Below are 21,525 nucleotides of genomic sequence, written 5' to 3'. Positions count from 1 at the left end.
CACAAGTCCCACCCACCTCTCCCTCCTGCTGCACCTCCACGAGCCCCCTCCCTCCCTGCTGCATGCGTTGGCATGGCAACGGTAAACAGAACAGGAACGCGAGTGAAACGGGAACAACACCACCGGAGTTTTAAACCGTATAAACGGACTCAGTGATGATGACTGATGAGTTTTATAATAAACTGTTGTTAGCCTACTGCTACTGGAGACGCAGGGGAAGTGATTGTTACAGATTACAGTTCTCAACGAGCCGGGCTGGCGGCCGGACCAGCGCCACCTGATGCGCTGGTTCAGGGCCAAAATAAATCCAGACCGAGCCGAGTCGAGCCGCGCCGGTCCGGAGTTCAACCGGGTCCGGACCGCTGAGAACTCCCAGAGCTAAGGGAGCTAACAGTAGCCTAGCCGTTAGCACTGGATGCTTTTGACTTCCTGTGTTTACGTATCACTCGGGGCTGATCACTATCAACGTTACAATATCAGACATGAAACTCCACGACCAGCTGCGGCTGCAGTTATTGGTCTTTTAAAAAACGATTTATTTCCAAAAACCTTCTTTCTAGTGTGTGTTGTGACTCTAGTCTCCTCTGCTCATGTCCTGCTACTGCTCTGTCAATAAGCGTTCTTCCTGGTCGGGAGGGGGGAGAGGAGGAGAGGAGTGCACAAAGTGATTACATATTAAGTAGGTTCGGTCGCTCGTCAAATCTTATTAATCGGACCGAATAATATTATTGGTCAGACTTTTCTCAGAATTATATGAGAATGAAAAAATTATGAGTTTTTAACCCTGTTGGGTTTCTCTTACATTTTAATGTATCATCAGATTATTAATAGCATTTTAACTTAGACAAAGAAATGTGCAAAAGTTCCAGAAAGGTAAGTATTGCTTTAACAACTAGCTGAGGAATGGCTCGGATGTGAGACTATCCTCTCTGAGGTTGGTTTGGAGAGACAGTGTTTCTACAGGCCTATACATCATCCTTGAAGAAAACCCTAAGATTATTTGGCATAATAATGCATATTGTTCTCTCAGGCTAGTTCTTAACTTTATAGTCAATTTTGTTGGAGGAGAAGAAGCATGGACTCATCTATCAAATGTCGCAAAAACGCACAAACAAACACACTGAGACATTATCCCATTTAATTTCATTAATAATAAATGAAAACTGATTTCCCCCACCACCTTAGCTCTTAGGCTTTTCTATGGATACTTTCGCCTGGGCGTTATGTGATTTTAGAAGACTGAAGACGCCTACAGTGTCTAGGCGCTACAATAACATATTATCTCGCCTGTAGCCTACATCGTAAATGAGTTTCATAATAAAAGTAAATAACTTATACTAGTGCCTGTCACTCGTAGAGATGGAAATAAGTTATTTGTAACCGGACTCTCTGACGTGACGTTGGAGGATATGATTGGTGGGCGGCTCTGGTATATATCCGTCAGGCTTCAATCCCACCTTCTCGCCAGTGGAATTTCATCTCAGCTTCTGCACCTTCAGGGCAGACGAGAACATAAAATAAGTAAGTACTTCACTGTTTTTACATGGTCGTCGCTTACACTCTCACAGCGTCTGACTCGTGTCTGTCATGTAGATGTCAGAGTGATACTTGCTGTGGGGACTGTTTGCTGCCGGTGAGCCTTGAATGTTACAGTGTGTTCTGGCCTGACTCCGTGTCATTTCTCCCCTGCTCAGCTGTATGCCTACGTGGACTTAGCGAGCTAGGAGAACAAACTGTAACGGAGGCTAGCATTAGCATGCTGCTAACCGAGGCTACACTTCTACTTGTACTTTTTTTTCTTGCAACGAGCCTGTTGGTGTTGGCTAGTTCACACACAAAACGACACGACCGCTTGTTCGGCCAATACGGCGGGATTATTATTTCAAGGTTTTAAGTTTTCAACCCACTAGCTTAGTGTCATTATGTGGCTAAAGGCTCAGCGTGAAGTTGTGTGTGTGTGTAGGTCTGTGCGACGGAGCCGAGCTACCTATTAGCCGAGGAGCTACGTGTCACACGCCACAGTCAAAGTTTTTAGCAAGTTTGCTAACTAGCCAGGGCTCCGGAGCTAGTAGTTCATGCTACAGTGGTTTTACAGCTGAAGACCCCCTCTGTGTTGAGAGACACGTATACAAGACAAACACCCGGCGTTGCCTTTAGTGTTTCTTTAGTTATTATGATCACAGTTTCACTGGATCTCAGCACATTTTTTATGGCTGGTCAGCGTTAGCCAGGACGGCAGCTAGCATGAACTGTCAGCTACTAAACTTGATATGGTGTTAGCTAGCACCGACACTAACCAGCTTCTTAAACCCTTAATCTGGGATTTAGATATAACTTTACATAGGCTCGAGGGGGTTGACATGCTGACGCTAACATTAATGCTCATCCATCTACCTTAGGGGGTTAACTAGGCGTCAGTCCATTAATACCAATGGCATCTTAGGTTATATAAAATGAGACGCAAACATGCTTCAAATCGAGTTGGGTTGGTTTAAGTCTGTTGAAGGCAGGGCTTTTCTCAGCTAGGAGCTCGTCACTGACGTTTCTCGTAGCCATTTGAAACGCACAACTGCACACATGACGTGGTCGTTTGAGCAAAAAACAAATCCAGTTTCAGGGTTGTACAGTGGTTGACACGTTTCACTTGAAACCATGGGTCTAGTCTGGTGCAGACAGAGGTAACCAGTCACCAGGAGCTTTAAATGGGCCATATTATTGTCTGTGAACACAACCATCACAAATACTAAAAGTAGGTGCTAGCAAATAAAAGTCATATTTAGTGCCTCATTTATACATACTGAATAAGCAATTTAGGTTGCATAACATATTATATGGTCCTTACCAAGTTATTTGGGGATTAATAAAAAACTTTATGGGAAGCTGTGCACACCTTACTGGAAACTTTGACCCACTTGTACATCCTGGAGTGAGAGGAATGTGGCGATGCCAGTGTGCAACTTGTGAAATGAATCCAGATGACTGACTTACATAAACACCCATGCCATATCGAATTATACAGGCTTTATTAATCACATCTAATAACAAAAAAACATTCACTGAGTAATTTAGCTGGCTTCTGCACAAGAACGCAATAGCCCATTTTAGTGGTCCACCCAACAAAGCTGCTTCATTAATTGCCAGGACTGTCGCCTTGTATGACGAAGCAGTGTCCAATTATAGAAGCCAGATGCTTGTCAAGGAGAGAGAGCTCCAGTCGTACCTATCTCTACTGGAGTTCAGTAATGTGCTTCTTGGCATCAACTTTATCTGAACCCATCTTCATTTTCCAGATGGTTCCGGTTGTCTGAGGTGACAGTACTTTGGCTGTGTTTGTCCTGTTGATCTCACTAGAACCATGACCATCAAACATGTCCAAGTTAGGCCTCAGCAGTGGCAGCTTGTGTTTAACATTTAGAGTGCAGTTTGACTTTCGGTCTGTGTTCTAAGTGGTTTCTATGAAAAAATGACACTATTGGCTTGTGTGTCATGGTTTGAGTTCAAGGGGTATACTAGGCACATACAGTACATGCATGATATAATGACATAAATGTACTATAAATTGGGAGATTGCTGATAGTTGGCACATACAATATGATGTGTGAGTATATTTGAAATGATGCAGGTTTCTTCTTTGTGCAGCCATAACCCAGTAGTATCTTGTTTGTTACGTTTTTGAAGAGATGTCTAAATTTCCATGTCTTTTCTTTGAGGTTGAGATGTCATGCAGGTTAATTCTTTACAAATGACCGATTTTTCTTTGTGGTCTTCAGGCAAAAGCTGGCAGGCTGACGGGAACTTGCAACTTTACAGGACGGATTATCTGGTAACTGACCATTTAGCTGGTAAGTCTTTATATCTGCAGTTGTAATGCTAAGTGGCATGTTATTTATCTGTGTGAGTTTTGTCCACCAAACCACAACACATACACATAATCTACTCATGGGGGCAAAAACCTAAAATAGCTAGTGGTCATCATACTGAGATATATTGTGATTTTCTATGCAAGTGTGTTGCAAACTTCTCTGTGGCTGAAGCTGAATCTAATGTAATCTGCTAATGAGGCATTGGACAAATTTCTCCTAGTGGTAATGCTACCAACATGGCCGCCACTATCAGGCTGGCTACTGACCAAAACAAGAAACGACTGTAAGAGTCTCAATTTGAACTGGAAACACGATCTCAGTGCTGTGATAAGAGCAGGGAGAAACATCCAGTTGTGCTAATAACTAGGCAGACTTTTGTTACTCACTGGACCGGTAGAAAGGGTACAACTTGAACTCTCTCTCGAGTCTCAACATAGTTGGACTGTCCATGGGGACTACAGGGATAAAGCCTGGTGGGGCACCACATTGGGGTGTAGGTGGACAGTAAAAAAAAAAATCCATTAAGTCTGTCTCAGGGTCCAGTATTGAATTTCTGTCCTAGTCCAACCACGGCTCCTTCTATCGAATGAATGCCTGTCTGTGGATTACTCTTGTTTTACCAAAGTTTCTGTCACTTAGCCTCTTTACCTTCTTTATCTCCTCTGACAACAGGGCTCTTTCTTCTGCCAGGTGGAGTTTCTAGTTGTTCCCAAAAGAAAACAAAGGAAAACAAAACACTGTCCTCTTTTTGGTTGTGCAATAGCAGGCCCACTCCCCTTGTACCATATATATGGAGCCTTGATTTTTCTGCAAATTTCTGTCCCCGGTGGCAGACAGAATTGCATAATGAAAGCAAGGTTTGTTAACATTTTAGCCTTAGCTGTATTGGTCCCCTCCCCCCTGTCAGGGATGACTCTGGTGTCTTATACACCCTCTCTTGCAACACAATTCTCCACATTGTCCCAATAATGAAATCCATATTAAAAAGACTCAAGACTGTGGACAAATACAGCATCATAACAACTGCAAATTGCTTATACTTTGACGACTCTTTGCTTGCTCATACCAGTGTTTAAATGAAGAGAAATTACAGACTTTGGTTGGCAACAAGGTCTGCAAGTGGTAATGAAGGTTGGGTAGAGCCTTTAGGTTGAAAAGCCTGACATGAAGTGTTTTCTGTCATGTGTGTGGGGGGCTGCTAATCTAACTACCACTCAATGGAAGTTTGTAGTGAAATACCTCTCAATTGCTTGTTCTATGCTTAACAAAACTAGTTTTCCATGAGATCTGGGTGTGGTCTTTTCATGCTCTCAAATACAGATACACACAGACTTGCTTAGGGGCAAAATCCACCCTAAAACAATTGACATTCCTCTTCTCTTCTTGGCTACAATTTGTTTCTCCAACAGCCAGAAAACAGAGCAGTGGCTCCTGATGATATATTGAATTTCTGCATTGTACTAGGGAAGGGGAATCCGACAGTTATTGGGGCATACATTAGTTTTTCTCCCCTTTTTGTAGAACAAAAATGTTAGGCAACACTTCCAGATTATATAACTCCACAATCAAAATAGCCGTAGGATTAAATATCATAGATTAGTGGACTTGCGTTTTGGTGTCTGTATTGGAAAGAGTGATTGGTTTAAAGATCCCAGACTAGGTATTTGAGTTTTCTCTTGGTGGATTTTTCTTTAATCCTATCCAGTGTGGACGTACAGTGGGGTCAGTGGGGTAAAATCCTCTTAACCCAGGAGCCTACTCACCTGGCTGCAATTCTTAGAATAGCACAGAAGCAAAGAGAGTTGAACAGAAGGCAAGTTGATTTCTTTTCGAAAGACAGCTACACTGTCATGTAGCTGCTGCGGCCCTGCTCCCCCCCACTGTTTGTTTTGTGGTGTTAAGGCATGAGATCTTCACTCACTACTCAGTCTCTGCACACATTAACACAATACTGATGTGGTAATGTGACAAGAAGTGTGATTATTGTGTGAGAGACAAGGTTGTGATAAAAGTAGATTAGATAATGGTGAAAATCCCAAAGTCCATCCATGATAACCTTGTGTACCATGCTGAACCTGTAAATGTGACACTTCAGAGGATTCACCAACAAGTTTGTTGATTTTCTTGTTCAAACTGTCAGTGTGTGCAAAACTCTTTAATACCCTGTTCAAACCTTGCATGGATATATCTTGGCTCTCCTTTCTCTGATGTATAGACACATACGTCACTTCTCTTTGCAAAGGTGTTGTTTTCAACCAGGAGGAGGCAGCACTGCACTTCCTGTGCCTAAAGACTGAGTACATTCCATAGTGTGTTCCAGGCAAATGAAATCACCTAAGACATGCATGGTATTAAGTCTGTAAAGGTTTTCAGATGTCATGCAAAAAGCCAGTTTACTTGATCTCTGAATCTGTGAATGAGTGTGTGCGTACATCCGGTCATGCACAGAACAGCTAACCATGACTAACGCAGTGGAGTAGGCGGTCCTTCAGTGTGGTCCCAGGACACACTCACATACACACTTGGACCACCTCTGACTGTGGTGTGAGTGATCAGTGTTGGGAGGTTTTATTAGCCAACACCTCTCGGATCACCGAAGATGCTTGTTAAGCCAGGTCTGAACAAAGTCTTAGTTAAAGACCCTAGCATACTCCCTCCCATGCTATGGGCAGTGCTAAAGTGCAGAACATATATTCATCATGGTTAATTCTAACTGGTTAAAAATTAAGAGCTGATAACATACATGTGCTGATGTTGCTCAGATTTGCAACAACACAAATAAGAGTTGTGATTGTTGATGATCAGATCAGATATGATGTTGCTTTCTTAGTTAGTCTGCCACCAAACATACAAAACCTTAAGGCAGAGTAAAGTACGTGAAATATTTTTACATCTTGATACAGATACCAGTCAAAGTTAAGAAATTATTACCTGCAGGTATTATCTGTTGAGTTTAATACTCATAAACTAAACTAAAACTTAATCAGCTCTGTTGGAATAATGTGGTTTGATTAGATTTTACTGACAGTGCTGGAAACATTTGAATGAAGAAAAGTGTTTTGTTTTTTTCCCCAATGTTATTGTTTGTGAACAAATTGGTGAAAATAGTGTAACCTTTGCTTTCAGTGGCACACTCGGACTCTGTGTTAACGTGGGATTTTGACCATGAGCTCAGTCGCTGTACTTACGCAGGAAAGCTTCAATGAACACCGCAGTGGGCTTTTGCCAGAGCAGAGTGGTGGTGAGTACTTTACAGCTTTGCTTGATTTGTAAAATGCGATCGCTGAGAGCCAGGAGTGAACTCGTCTCTGGTTTGTCTGCGTTCAGGTGCTGTGGCAGGACCCAATGCTGGTGAGGAAGAGGATGCTCTTCCTACCTACAAGGATGCCTTCCCTCCTCTGCCCGAGAAGGCGGCCTCACCTGAGGGGACCCAGGAAACTGCAAACGCTTGGACATCTAAGATCCGTCCTCTGAAGTCCTCTATTATCACCCAGGTTAGACTTTTTTTTTTTATCCCTTCAAAAGTTACTACCAACCTTTTTAGTTCACATGTGGTTTTAATTGTATGAAACAGTGTTGTAATCTACTGTGTTTGGCGTCTATTATTTGTTGTCTTGTGTTATCTCAAGAGATCAGCCTTTTTCTGCATAAGTTAGTGGTCTCCTACATTTCCCATGAAGCCTTTCACACCTCTCAAAGAACATGCTGTACCCTGACACGTTCAGCTGAACATGTGTAGGTTCAGTCATAGCAAGGAGATGTTTTCCACTCACAAAAATTAAAACTCTACCCTGTATTTCACTATAGTATGAACAAACTGTTATTTTGCTTCTTGCATATAATTAGAATTATCTTGTGAGAGGAGAAAGTCCACTTTTATTCACATAAATACAAAAGGCAGAACATGAGCAATTGTAATTTGACAACCGTTTGAAAAAGTAGCCTCTGTTTATAGCCAATCATTTCTCCTTGCTCATGTTAAAGGGTGATAAAATGCTTGTTATATCCACATAGGTGTTTCCATTTATTTTGGCTAACGAGAGCTCTGCTCAATCGAGGACCGGGATTTATGTCCAAACTGTAGACACGGACATTATAAAAATTATTATTATAAAAAAAAGACACAATCTTGAGCAGGGCACTAATTAGGAAAAGTAAGTGAAGTGTTACAATGTGCTGTTAGTTGGCAAATCAGCAGCTAGCTGCCTTACTTCAGACTCTCTGACTTTTAATAGCAGGAAAATCATGGGTACACCTAATGGCATTAACAGTGGATGAGTTAAATGAAGTGTGTCTGTAAACCATACCAGTGAGCACGGTACCATGATGTAATTAATTACACCTGCGCTTTTCTGCTATGACGTGTCTACTGTAGGCTTTTGTTAGGGCAACAAGATGTGTGTCAGATTATACTGTGACATGTTGCTGGTGACTTGGTTGTGCACTCCGGTGGTTCCTGACTCAGGTTTTACAACATAAAGAGAAGAGTGACTGAGAAGTCACAGGGTGATTAAAGGGATAGTTCACCCAAAATTCAAATTTCACTCATTATCTACTCACCCTCATGTCAACTAAGAGCTGTGAAAATTTTCAGAGTCCTCCGTTCCTTCTCTGAGTTACGGGGGGGTCTGCGCAGCAGTATTTGTCCATATAATGGTTGTCAATGGACTAGGGCCCGACCGATATGGATTTTTTGGGGCCGATGCCGATTACGATTATTAGGGGGAAAAAAACCCGATAACCGATTAATCGGCCGATTATTTTTTTTTTTTAATTAAGTTTTAAAATTGTATTACTATAATAATATATCTATATATATTATATAATATATAAATTAGGGCTGCCTAGTCGACCAAAAAATCATTAGCCAACTAAAATTTCATTGGTCGATTGGTTGCATGAAAAAAAAAAAACATTTGAAGCCCTGTCTTGTCAAAATGAAGTCAAAATCAATATGGGCTTTTATTTTGAAGGGCCAAATACAGGAAGTCATGACACGTGATACTTTTTTGTTGTTGTTTTTTTTTACACGGCACGGCGTCTCTCTCTCCCTCTCTCTCTCTCTTTTCAATTAAGTTGCTGCCGTGCCCGGCACCGTGTCAAAGCGCTCACCGGCGGTCAGTCTCCCAGCAGTGTCACTGAGCAGAGACATGATAGTCCCCGCTGCAGTCAGAGTCCCGCAATGCTCCACACCGCGGACCCCCCCACCCGTCACACAGCCTCAGCTAGTCACTCCCTCCCTCATCTACTGTGTTTATTGGTGATAAATGAGCATACTGCCGTGCCGGTATATAACGGTAAAACCCGACCCCGACCGGCTTGTTGAATCTCGGACCCAACACGGCCGGAGACGAGCATTAATTAATTAATTCACAACCCGACCGCGGTAAAAAAAAAAAAAAAAAAAAGGGAAACAAAGCCAGTGGCAACACTGGTTTTGAGACAGATCAGTCACTCTGCTGTGTGCTGTGACTGAGGTGGTAGTGGATGGAGTTTGTCATGAGGTCGGCGCCGGTGCGGGGGAATCTTTTCAAAGTAAAACCAAGTTTTATTCCCTGCATTTTATTCCTGAAAATATCGGCGACAATCGCCGAGTTTTGGCCGATTACCGATTAGTCTCAAACGGGCTATAATCGGCCGATTTAATCGGCTCGCCGATAAATCGGTCGGGCCCTACAATGGACACCACGTTTCTTCGTCCAAAAAGACACACCAAAAAAAATCCAAATACCTCCATACTGCTCGTCTGTAATGTCCCTCTTGTATTGAAGCCCCGACATGAGAAATTGTTCAGAAAAAAATTAAATAAGTCTATATTTTAAGCTTGTTTGTAGCGGAAGCTCCCAGTGTCTCGGTTCACTGCTCTTCCTGTGTAAGTGCAAATCTCACGTGATTTGCACTGACCGGCGGAACAATTTCTCATGTCGGGGCTTCAATACAAGAGGGACATTACAGACGAGCAGTATGGAGGTATTTGGATGTTTTTTGGTGTGTCTTTTTGGACGAAGAAACGTGGTGTCCATTGACAACCATTATATGGACAAATACTGCTGCGCGGACCCCCCCGTAACTCAGAGAAGGAACGGAGGACTCTGAAAATTCTCACAGCTCTTAGTTGACATGAGGGTGAGTAGATAATGAGTGAAATTTGAATTTTGGGTGAACTATCCCTTTAAAGGAACAGTGTGTTTTGAATGACTTTTTTTCTAGGCTAATGAAAACACAACTTTTCTTACAGTAATGAAATCATTTTGAATATTCCATGTAGGGAATGGGGCACGTTTTATAGAGCCTGCCATGTTGCACATTCATGTTTGTAGGGTACCCCAGAGTAGCCTCGTAAACCAGCCGCTCCCGGAAATGCAATTCATTTCATTTCTGAGGGAGAGTCTGGCCTCATCCCCGTTGTAAGCGTTTGGGGTGGGCGGGAGCTGGGCGGGAGTAGTCGCGTTGACAGACAACCCCATTCAGCCAATCAGCAAGTTGGTGTAGTGACGGGGCTTTGCACCAGTCGGTCCCTGATTGGCCAACGTGCTGTGTCAATCACAGCGGCGACGCTGATTGGCTCGGCCTTCTGAGGGTTTCAGGCCAAACGCTTACAACGGGTTAGAGGCCAGACTCTCCCTCAGAAATGAAATGAATTGCATTTCCGGGAGCGGCTGGTTTACGAGGCTAACCCCAGAGAGGACAAACCAAACACTGGCTCTAGAGTGGGCTTTTGGTCTTGATGTTACTTAAGGAGTGTTGTAGGTTCCCTTATATGATTGCAAAGGGAAGGGGGGGGGGTATTCATTTGTTGCGTACTGCAGATGGCACTAAGAGCCCATCCACACGAATACGGATTTTTTAAAACTGCATAAGTATTTTATCGTTTCGGCGTCTCATCCAGACGGACACAGCGTTTTCGGGGTGTGAAAACCTAGTTTTTTGGAAACGGGTCACTGAGTGGGAAAATCTGAAAACGCTGCCCCAGTGTTTTCGTCTGGACGCCCAAAACGTATCTTTTCTGAAACGATGATGTCATACCCCCCACGGCTCTTACCTGTAACCTGAGACACACTGCTAGAGTCTATAGACGTAATGTAACAACAACAAGTCGACTACTGTCGGTCCCTCGGCTGAATTGCGTCCGTTAAATCATCACCGATCCTCATATTTGCACTGACAGGACCAGTCAACAAATATTCCACTCAAACTTCCTTGTTTGAGTTTGAATATAGCGGGGAATTTTACTTCTTCCTCTCTTTTTTGTTGTTTCAGTGTGGCAGCGTTACAACGCCACACAATCCTGGAGTATGCACTCCAGCGTTTTGAGTCGTTTTGAGTGGGTCCGTGTGTACGCAGATATTTCTTGAAACAATGCCGTGTTGACGGAACAAGAAAAAGATTAAAACCTATTCACTAATGTTTTTACCTTTTCCATGTGTGCACATGAAGATACGTTCCTTAGAGTTTTCAAAAACAACTTGTTTTTCCATATGAACCAGGTTTTCCACGTGCCGCTAGAGGAGCGCAAGTACAAGGACATCAACCAGTTTGGGGAAGGAGATCAAGCCAAGGTCTGTGTGGACATCATGCACAAGACCGGCGCCCATCTGGAACTCTCCTTGGCAAAAGATCAGGGTCTCTCCATCATGGTTTCTGGAAAACTGGATGCTGTGATGAAGGCCCGCAAGGAGATTGTGTCCCGACTGCAGACTCAGGTGAAAAGATTTGTCTTTATTAATGTGTAACATGCATGGTGGAAGTCATTTAAAGTTAAAAGGTGATAATGCCAACTGTTCATTTGAACCCCAACAGGCTTCAGCTACTGTCGCGATCCCCAAGGAGCACCACCGTTTTGTCATTGGTAAAAATGGGGAGAAGCTTCAGGAGCTAGAGCTCAAGACTGCCACCAAAATCCAGATCCCACGACCTGACGACACCAGCAACCAGATCAAGATCTCTGGTACCAAGGAGGGCCTGGAGAAGGCAAAGCATGAAATCCTGCTGATTTCTGCTGAGCAGGTAATACGGCCTCCCAGAACACACAACATCTCCATTTTGAGAGATTTTTTTTTTCTGAATGTCTTTTTTGTCCTGTCTTTCCTTCTCTTTAGGACAAACGTGCTGTGGAGAGAGTGAACATTGACAAGGTGTACCACCCATTCATCACCGGTGCCTACAACAAGCTGGTAGCAGAGATGATGCAGGAGACCAGTGCCCGCATCAATGTTCCCCCTCCAAGTGTGAACAAGACGGAGATTGTCATCACCGGGGAAAAGGAACAGGTGGCCCTTGCTGTGGCTCTGATCAAGAAGGTCTATGAAGACAAGGTACGCTAACATTCTGGGGAAATTATTGTGAGGAAAGTTTGCATTGATGCGGAGAACGCTGGTGAATGTGTACACTATTATTCTAATGTTAAATGTTACATAGAGTAAGTCCCAGGTCCGCTGCTCTGTCTCTTGCAGAAGAAGAATGCCACCACTATTGCAGTGGAGGTGAAGAAGTCTCAGCACAAGTATGTGATTGGCCCCAAGGGAAACACCCTACAGGAGATCCTGGATAAAACTGGTGTGTCAGTTGAAATCCCACCATCTGACAGCAGCTCAGAAACTGTCATCCTTCGTGGTGAGCCTGACCGTCTGGGCCAGGCTCTCACTGAAGTTTATGCCAAGGTACAAAAAAAAAGAAAAATCATCTTCTGTTGCTTAATGACAGATAATTGTTTGAGAATGAGACATAACTAAAGGCAAGTTTCCTTTCCCAGGCAAACAGCTACACTGTTTCCTCGGTCACAGCTTCTTCTTGGCTTCATCGTTTCATTATTGGCAAGAAGGGGCAGAACTTGGCCAAGATTACCCAACAAATGCCCAAGGTATGTTGAATGATGGATTCTGTATTTATAATGTTAAAAAAACGCCCTTGTCCTTCAGTTTAATTTCATTTTTTCATATTATACAGGTGCACATTGAGTTCACCGAAGGAGAAGATAAGATCACCCTGGAGGGTCCTACCAAAGACGTGCAGATGGTGCAGAGCCAGATAGAAGCCATGGTTACAGATTTGGTCAGTATTGAGTTGCCTATTCAATTATGACATGGGAGATATTGAAAATCTAATTTATCTGTAAAAATGGCTCCTCTAATGTCAAAGTTGTCTTCCATACTTTATTTTGAAAGTGTTATTTCCTTGTTTTTGCGTAACAGGTAAGCCGTATGGACTATACAGAGATCAGCGTGGATCCCAAATTCCACCGACATCTGATCGGAAAAGGGGGCGTTAACAGTAAGTACAGTGGTATTGTCAAAATGCTAATGTTCTGACTTGTGCACAGTGCAACAAAAACTAATCAAACTAACTAAATACACTGCATTATCTTATAGTCAACCGCATCAAAGAGCTGCACAAGGTGACTGTCCGCATTCCCCCCGACAATGAGAAAAGCAACCTGATCCGTATTGAGGGGGATCCCCAGGGTGTACAAGAAGCCAAGAAGGAGCTGCTTGAGCTTGCGTCACGCATGGTCGGTACAAGCTTAAGTTCACAGGCAATGTGCTGCTAATTGGACCCAGATGTGCTGTTACTAAACACACTGTCTCTCGCAGGAGAACGAGCGTACAAAGGACTTGATCATTGAACAGCGTTTTCACCGAGCCATCATTGGCCAAAAAGGGGAGAAGATAAAAGAAGTGCGGGACAAATTCCCAGAGGTGAGTCAGGATTTGTTGATACTGGTTGGTACATGGTGTTGACTTGACGTACTCAACCTATTAAATGTATCTGTATAACTCTATACTATCATGTGTTGCAGGTCATCATCAACTTCCCCGACCCAGCACAAAAAAGTGACATTGTTCAACTTAGGGGCCCAAGAACTGAAGTGGAGAAATGCGCAAAGTTTATGCAGAAGATAGTGGCTGAAATGGTAAAGAGCACTCTCTTTGTCTTTTCTTTACTATGGTTGGAATACTGTGTTGAAACATTTTAATGCACTTGTAATGGATACCAAATTGAAGTGTAGTCAAGTATTAACTCTCAGTAATTGCTTTGGTTAGGTGGAGAACAGCTTCTCCGTCTCAGTCCCCATCTTCAAGCAGTTCCACAGAAACATTATTGGAAAAGGGGGATCTAACATTAAGAAGGTACATTATCTATTTGAAATAATTCATGTAGTTGAATGAAGCTTTTATCCAGTCAATGTTTGATTTGACAATTGCTTTCTTTTCTTCTCCAGATTCGAGAGGAAACCAACACAAAAATCGACCTGCCTGCTGAGAACAGCAACTCGGAGATGATCGTCATCACCGGGAAGAAGGCAAACTGTGAGGCTGCACGGAATCGCATCTTGGCAATTCAGAAGGAGCTGGTAAACAAAACTCACCCAGAGAGAGCTTAGTCTCTTCAATCCTTTGGCGTATGGGTCCAAATCTGATACATATGGCTAATTAATGTCTCTTTGTGTTCAGGCAAACATCACAGAGATAGAGGTTTCCATCCCCTCCAAGCTGCACAACTCCTTGATCGGGTCAAAGGGCCGTTTGGTGCGCTCGATCATGGAGGAGTGCGGCGGCGTACATATCCACTTCCCCACTGAGGGCTCAGGGATTGATAAGGTCACCATCCGAGGCCCTTTAGAGGAGGTGGAGAAAGCCAAGCAGCAACTACTTGGCTTGGCAGAAGAGAAGGTTTGTACAAATATCTTCTGTTGACCTGACTTAGCTAGCAGCCATTTTACATGGAGTGGGGGAGGGGGCAAAGGGCTACTTCTCAGCATGTGGTAATGTACAAACAAAAGTGTAGAGATGTTATTTCAGTGTGTCTTCAGCAGTTAGAACAAAAACTTATGTAAAGCTAGTTTCTTCTGGCTGCCTATTTTTTTCACTCACTTGTCTCTAAACCTTTGAATCGGTTATTTTCAGTTGAGCATGATGGGATTTGTCCATGTTTTATGTGGACCTTTTATAATTGAGGTTGTCTTGCTGTAGGATTCAGAGTCTTAATTTTTTTTTTCTTCCAGCAAACAAAGAGCCACACTGCTGAGCTGCGTGCGAAGCCAGAATACCACAAGTTCCTCATTGGGAAAGGTGGTGGAAACATCCGTAAGGTTCGTGACAGCACGGGAGCCAGGATAATCTTTCCCACCGCAGAGGACAAAGACCAGGAGCTCATCACTGTGGTTGGAACTGAAGAAGCTGTGCGGGAAGCCCAGAAGGAACTGGAGGAACTCATCAGGAGTCTGGTAATGCTCCAAATGAGAATAAACACATCAGGAAAAGCTAAACGAAGGCACCGGTTCCTGTAAAATGTCTGCATTTTAACAATTTGTTTTCTTCTTTTTAAAAGGACAATGTCATTGAAGATAATATGGTTGTTGACCCCAAGCATCATCGCTACTTCGTGGCTCGCCGTGGCCAAGTCCTTAGAGACCTTGCTGATGAGTATGGTGGTGTGATGGTGAGCTTCCCTCGCACGGGTTCTCAGAGTGAAAAGGTCACTCTCAAAGGAGCCAAAGAATGTGTGGAGGCAGCCAAGAAGCGCATGCAGGAGATTGTTGAGGACTTGGTTAGTAGATAAAGTTTTGTTTTCCTAAGATGGTCTTTGATTGTGTTTGAGATTTTCATTCTTCCTGCGTTTGGTGTATAACTGATTACTGATCTGTCTTTTTTTCCTTCTATTTGAACTTTTTTTTTTGGTTGTTGTTGTTTTTCAGGATGCTCAAGTGACCATGGAGTGTGTGATTGCCCAGAAGTTCCACCGCTCTATAATGGGTCCCAAGGGCTCACGAATCCAGCAGATCACCAGAGATCACAATGTACAGATTAAGTTCCCAGAGCGTGAGGATCCACAAGGTAAAGGTAAGATCAGTGTGCAGAAATTCGAAATTAGGGTCCTTCAAGTAGAAGGTAGGGATGCACCGATCCGATATCGGCCCGATATTGACTAAATAGCTAGATCGGGTATCGGATAAATGAGGCCGGTCCATGACGCCGATCGATTCACTTCAAACCAACCCGGCTGTGGACACAACCACCGTATATTGTTGTCAGCACCTCATCAACGCTGGTGTGCCTTATTTGTGGCTGCTGCCAGTGCCACACATACAGGCTTTGCCTTTGAGCAATCAAGCGCTGCCTTCGTCTTTGTTAAAAACAATAACGGCAGCAGCTGTAGCAGCAGCTGAGATCGCTGTACCGTCACCATGGAAACGCACAACGCTTACGTCCATTTTCCTCAAAGTGAAGTCTCGCAGGGCAAGAATTATGGGATATCGCGCGACTAGATTACGGCTCATTTGCAAAACACCTTTCAATGGAAACACCCACATATAGCAATTGTACTGAAATTTCAGAAATATTGCTTTTATTTTGTGAAAATCTCTGACCCCACTGGCTCTGACGTACCGGTTTAATATGAAACTAATTGAGCAACATGAGAGTGACTGCTCTACTTTATTACGATGTCATCCCACACTGTACGGCGACCTCTGCTTGTGTAGAGAGCATGTAAAGGTGAAGACGCACCGCGCGATGGAGAGGAAAAAAAAATGTATTACACAATTTTTTTTAAGTGTTGGTGTATAGAAGAACATTTAAAACTAATTGGGGAGCCCGGGTGTACAGTTTATTAATTCAATAGTGGTATCCGATCGGTATCGGCCGATACGCTAAGCCCAGGTATCGGTATCGGGACTGAAAAAGCTGGATAGGTGCATCCCTAGTAGAAGGTTTCTCAACAAAACTTTGTGGGCTTCACTTTCTAGCTGCGCCTCCTGCAGAAGCTCCTATTCAGGAGAATGGAGAGGCTAACGGCGAAGTGAAGGAGCCGGTTGATCCAAATGCACCCAAAAAGTGTGATGTGATTGTGCTCTCTGGCCGCAAGGAGCGGTGCGAAGCTGCCGTGGAAGCACTGAAGGTCAGTATTCGCCAAAGAAATTAGTTTGACTCATTCTTATTGCTGCTTTGTTCACTAAACCGTCTTCTTTCCTTTTAGGCCTTGGTTCCTGTCACTATTGAGGTGGAAGTGCCTTTTGAGCTTCATCGATACATCATTGGACAGAAAGGAAGTGGAATTCGTAAGATGATGGATGAATTTGAGGTGCGTTTGCAGATTTTTGCGTCGACACAGAGATGCAGAAGATTTTTGTTTAGCTTGTGTCTTATAAATGTACTGTCTGCCTCCAGGTTAATATTCAAGTGCCTGCTCCTGAGCAGCAGTCTGACAAAATCTCCATCACTGGCTTGGCCAACCACCTTGATCGCGCCAAAGAGGGCCTCTTGGAGCGTGTCAAAGAGCTGCAGGCCGAGCAAGAGGATCGGGTTAGTACTGAGTAAAGTACTCGGGTCGCATCAAATGGTGTTTTCAAATGTTTCTGCAGTGTAGATAATTCACATGCTCACATGAACAGTTATCTCTAAGTTTAACATAGAGGGCACCCTTCTGATAACACTGGAGGAGAAAGAGCTTAATTATTACCTACGCCGGTGTTAGGTGATCACCGGTTCCAGCAGCTGTAGAATCGGGGCAAGTGTCAAACTCATCAGAATACTAATCCAGAGCGCTGACTCCCTCAAATCCTCTGCAGGCACTCAGGAGCTTCAAGCTGACCATCACTGTGGACCCCAAGTACCACCCCAAAATCATTGGCCGCAAGGGTGCCATTATTACAACCATCCGCACGGAGCATGACGTCAACATCCAGTTCCCAGAGAAAAATGATGAAAATCAGGTATGGCATTGCTTCTGTTTCCTCGCTCACACTTTACTTACAATTCCAAATCAAAAATGTTGCAAAAAAAAACCTGTGTACTACATCAGCACAGCAGGTGGCTTTAAATAACCAGTTCTTACATGTCAGACTACATGGGAATACTAACACTTATACTTGCATATATTAATTCTGTTGCTGTGTTGTTCATGTGCTCGTCATCAATAAATTCACTCTGGTAGAATTTTCTTTTTCCTGTTACTGTAAAACTCTTTTCTTTTTTTCCTGTAAAACTCATTAAACAATTAACATGATTGCTGAGTGTTAATGATTAGCTGGCTGTTGTTTCTTCACAGGATCAGATTACTATTACAGGGTATGAGCACAAAGCCATAGCTGCACGAGATGCCATCAAGGCCATCGTGGATGAGCTGGAGGAGATGATCTCTGAGGACATCACCCTGGACAGCAGGGTCCATGCCCGCATTATTGGAGCCCGTGGCAAAGGCATCCGCAAGATCATGGATGAGTTTAAGGTAAGGAAGAATTGAAAAACCACAATGGCTGAATTACTATTAGTAGCTTGTTATCTGGGACATCCCCTCAGCAGCACAAAGAGATCTTGATTGCATAATCTACCAGTATGTACATATATGTTTTTATTCTGTGATCAATTGACTAAATATACCTTACAGCAGGTGCACTGACACCTGGCACCTAAAGTGTTGCTTTAATATGCAGTCATTTTTGTTTCTCCTGGAAGTCTAAGGTTAATGCAGAAATGTCTCCAAGGAAACATTTGTGGTGTGTGTTGGTCGGACTAGTTAACACCCAGTTATATAGAGGTTCATCCAAGCCACAGAATGTTTTTCCAACTCACTACTTGTTGCATTTTGGCCATCCAGATAGTTTCAGGTCTTTGCCACTGAGGTTTTTGATACCTCCACACTTCCTGTTAATACTGTGATAAATAACGAATATATTAAACAGCAGCACCTATTTTATTTTTTCACCTTTTTTCTTGTGTGAACACCCTTTTTTCAATAGTGAATCCATCAAAGCACAAATACCGACATTGCATCCAATCACATACTTGCTCATACCTTGCTACTCGCATAGATTATAATAGCTGTGATTTTGGCTTGGGTGGTGTTGTTTGTATCTTCTGGGGTGGGCAGGTTTGGAAGAGGTGGAGGATTGGGACTCTTGTAATCCCATTAAAGCTGTACTTTAACAGCTAAACACGAGCGAGCTTAGCAACAGGCTTCTTCCTGCAGGTCTGCAGGTGTTCAAGGTGGAAAGCAAAGTTCGACCCTGATGACCCAGCTCGGTTTGACGGGATCAGGTGATGCTCTAGGCGGGGGATACCTGAGAGAGCAGCATAGATGGACGTTAGAGCAAGTTAATCTCTTGGTGCTCCACTCGGCTGCATTCCTCTTGTTGAATCTCTTTCTTTTGTGCTGTGTCATTGTCACTTGAATGTATGACATTCAGTGTTTGTTTCATTTTTTTAGGTTGATCTCAGGTTTCCCCAGAGTGGCGCTGCAGACCCGAACCTTGTGACAGTCACAGGGCGCCCTGAGCTTGTGGATGAAGCCATCGATCACCTCCTTAACCTGGAAGAGGAATATGTAAGCTTTTCTGTGCACAGCCATAGATCATATTTTGCATTGGATGATAACAGAAAAACCCCAATAGTGTTTATGTTTTCTGAACTAAACTGGGTGCTAAACTTTATTCTTGTTCAGATGGCAGATGTTGTGGAGAATGAGGCAAAGATGGCTTACATGAGGCCTTCTGGAAGCAGTGCTGCCGCCATGGAAGAACATCGTGGTCCATCCAAAGGCTTTGTGGTGAGGGAGGCACCCTGGACCACTGGCAATGAGAAGGTCAGTGCCTTCCCACAATTCTGTTACTGTGTGGACATTAAAATTGGTCACATCTCCTTTTTCATCAATCTCCTTTTCATCCCTTCTTTTTAGGCCCCTGACATGACCAGCTCTGAAGATTTCCCTAGCTTTGGAGCTCCAGTGGCAACCAAGACCTCTCCCTGGGGACCCAAACGCTTCTAAGCCGTGCTGCTACAGATGGGCCTGAACTTAACCGGACACAATCTTCCCTGCCATTGTCCCCCTCTTGACCTGGACTGACCGCTGACCCTGAAAGTCTTCAGTTAGAAGTGTCATCCTTCTCTTCTCGTCAACTTGTCCTGGTCTGCCTTTGCAGATTCATCAATCTAAAAGTGCTTTCAGGTACTGTAATTGACTTGTGAGCTGTGTATCTGCGTTAAGTAATACTGTCTCATGCTTAAAAGAAAAAAATAAAATGTGACGACAGATGTTGCGGTTAAGTCTATACAGTCTGTAAAAGACTGACATTTAAATGTTAATTAGATCTGACATTTCATTGTGGTTTGAACTGTTATACCAAATTCAGTGGTGGCCAGACATCAGTTTTTTTGAGCTGCCCTTATCTTAGTTGCCTTCGCAGGGTGGGGAAAAGGGATTAAATTACTGCTGGTGACATGATTCCTGACCAACAAGAGGCCAGCTGTTTCAGTAACCTACCCCCCCTCCCCCTCCTGCTTTACTCATGTAGCTGAGTGAAACTTGTCAGTCATTAGCCTTCAAGCACACTGTAGTGGTTGTCCTCTGTCACATCTCTCCATTTGCTTGTAACTGTGCTTCTGTGAATATGGTCAAGTAGTGGCACGTACCTTGTAGCCTTATGAATTGGTAAACTGTATTATGGGAGGGGGCGGGGTGGCGGGCGGCGTCAGCCACTGCAGAATGGCACCTACTCAAACTGCCAGATGCTTGGAGATCATGCCAGAACTAAACTTCTTACAACACTAGGCCTAGAGCTCCAACGTATCAAACCTCACACTAACTGTTGAATGAACTTTTTTTGACATTCAAAAGTAAATCACTCTACAAAAGAAAAAATGACTGTGTGTTTGTGAGCAAAACAGCAGACCATCCTGTGCCAACTCTCTGTTTAGTGATGTCAGATGTCCTGTGTTCCTCATCCTCTGTATTGGGTCAGTGTCCAGTCCCTTTGTCTTCCAGTTGCTATGCAGATTGTTCTGTTAAATAGCAATGGCCCTTTTTTATCAGCCTTACAACTAGAAAGATACAAACCAGGTAGAGATGATGTCAAGGTGCATTTTCAAAGGACAACTGGAAGGGTATGTTTATTGTTCCTCTGAAAGCTCTTGGAACATTTCTCACCCCCCAGATGTGGTAATTAGTTTAATTATGCTCGAGGAGTGCAGATTTAGCTTGCTAGCTGCTAATTCAACATCTTGCATCAGCCTACCTTGGTTTATATCCTCCTAGTATTGAATGAAAGTTTATGCAAATACCATTGAAGTGAACGGTTATGGATGACACTGGAAAAGAAATTGTCCAAAAAGTCAATAAAAATTGAAAATCCTTGTTGTGCATTGCAGTGTGTTTTGTGTAAGGAGCCACCTGTCCCTTGTTTACTCACAGAACATGACATAGAGTCGGCACATGTCAAACCTGTTGCATAATCATGTTTGGATATGAGCAGTGGATCTCTCACTTTCTGTGGTGAAAGGTTTGCATGATAGACTTTCTTATGTTTTGGCCTGAGGGTGGTGCTAGAGGAGAGGTCATTATGATAATCCACTACTGAGTGAGGACATCTCAACCTCAGTGGTGGGACCACATCAATGAGGAATTTGAAAAGTGCAATGAACAATGGTTAGGTTCTGTGTTTATTCTGTATATTAAGTATTTTCTGGCTTGTAATTTAATAGAGCTAAAGGATGAGACCAATACAGCACCTGGGTTTTTACCACAAGATCTACTCTCCATGTACAGCCACAGATGAGAAAGGGGAAATTGGCCTGTTATTTTCACTTAGATCAATAAAATTTAGTGTATTGATAGCATACCACGTGGAAAAACTACATTACCTTGCTGTAATGGATTTTTGCAACCCATG

General features: G+C 43.4%; 1 protein-coding gene across 1 annotated transcript; it reads left to right on the top strand.

The window, feature by feature from the left end:
- Positions 1-1,421: 1,421 nt before the first annotated feature.
- On the top strand, positions 1,422-20,990 carry hdlbpa (high density lipoprotein binding protein a). The gene is made up of 28 exons (XM_083970282.1): positions 1,422-1,521; positions 3,771-3,842; positions 6,990-7,104; positions 7,191-7,357; positions 11,351-11,566; positions 11,664-11,870; positions 11,963-12,178; positions 12,317-12,523; positions 12,616-12,723; positions 12,810-12,914; positions 13,055-13,133; positions 13,232-13,371; positions 13,454-13,558; positions 13,660-13,773; positions 13,904-13,990; positions 14,083-14,214; positions 14,315-14,533; positions 14,866-15,087; positions 15,192-15,410; positions 15,559-15,703; positions 16,609-16,760; positions 16,839-16,943; positions 17,030-17,164; positions 17,431-17,574; positions 17,910-18,089; positions 19,068-19,184; positions 19,302-19,442; positions 19,536-20,990. The coding sequence occupies exons 3-28, from the start codon at positions 7,029-7,031 to the stop codon at positions 19,623-19,625; spliced, it is 3,828 nt and encodes a 1,275-aa protein (XP_083826408.1). The 5' UTR covers positions 1,422-1,521; positions 3,771-3,842; positions 6,990-7,028; the 3' UTR covers positions 19,626-20,990.
- Positions 20,991-21,525: the final 535 nt, after the last annotated feature.

The sequence above is a fragment of the Trachurus trachurus genome (genome assembly GCF_905171665.1).
Source record: "Trachurus trachurus genome assembly, chromosome: 4".
NCBI classification, from domain to species: Eukaryota; Metazoa; Chordata; class Actinopteri; order Carangiformes; family Carangidae; genus Trachurus; species Trachurus trachurus.
This window is presented reverse-complemented; position numbering and strand designations above follow the sequence as displayed.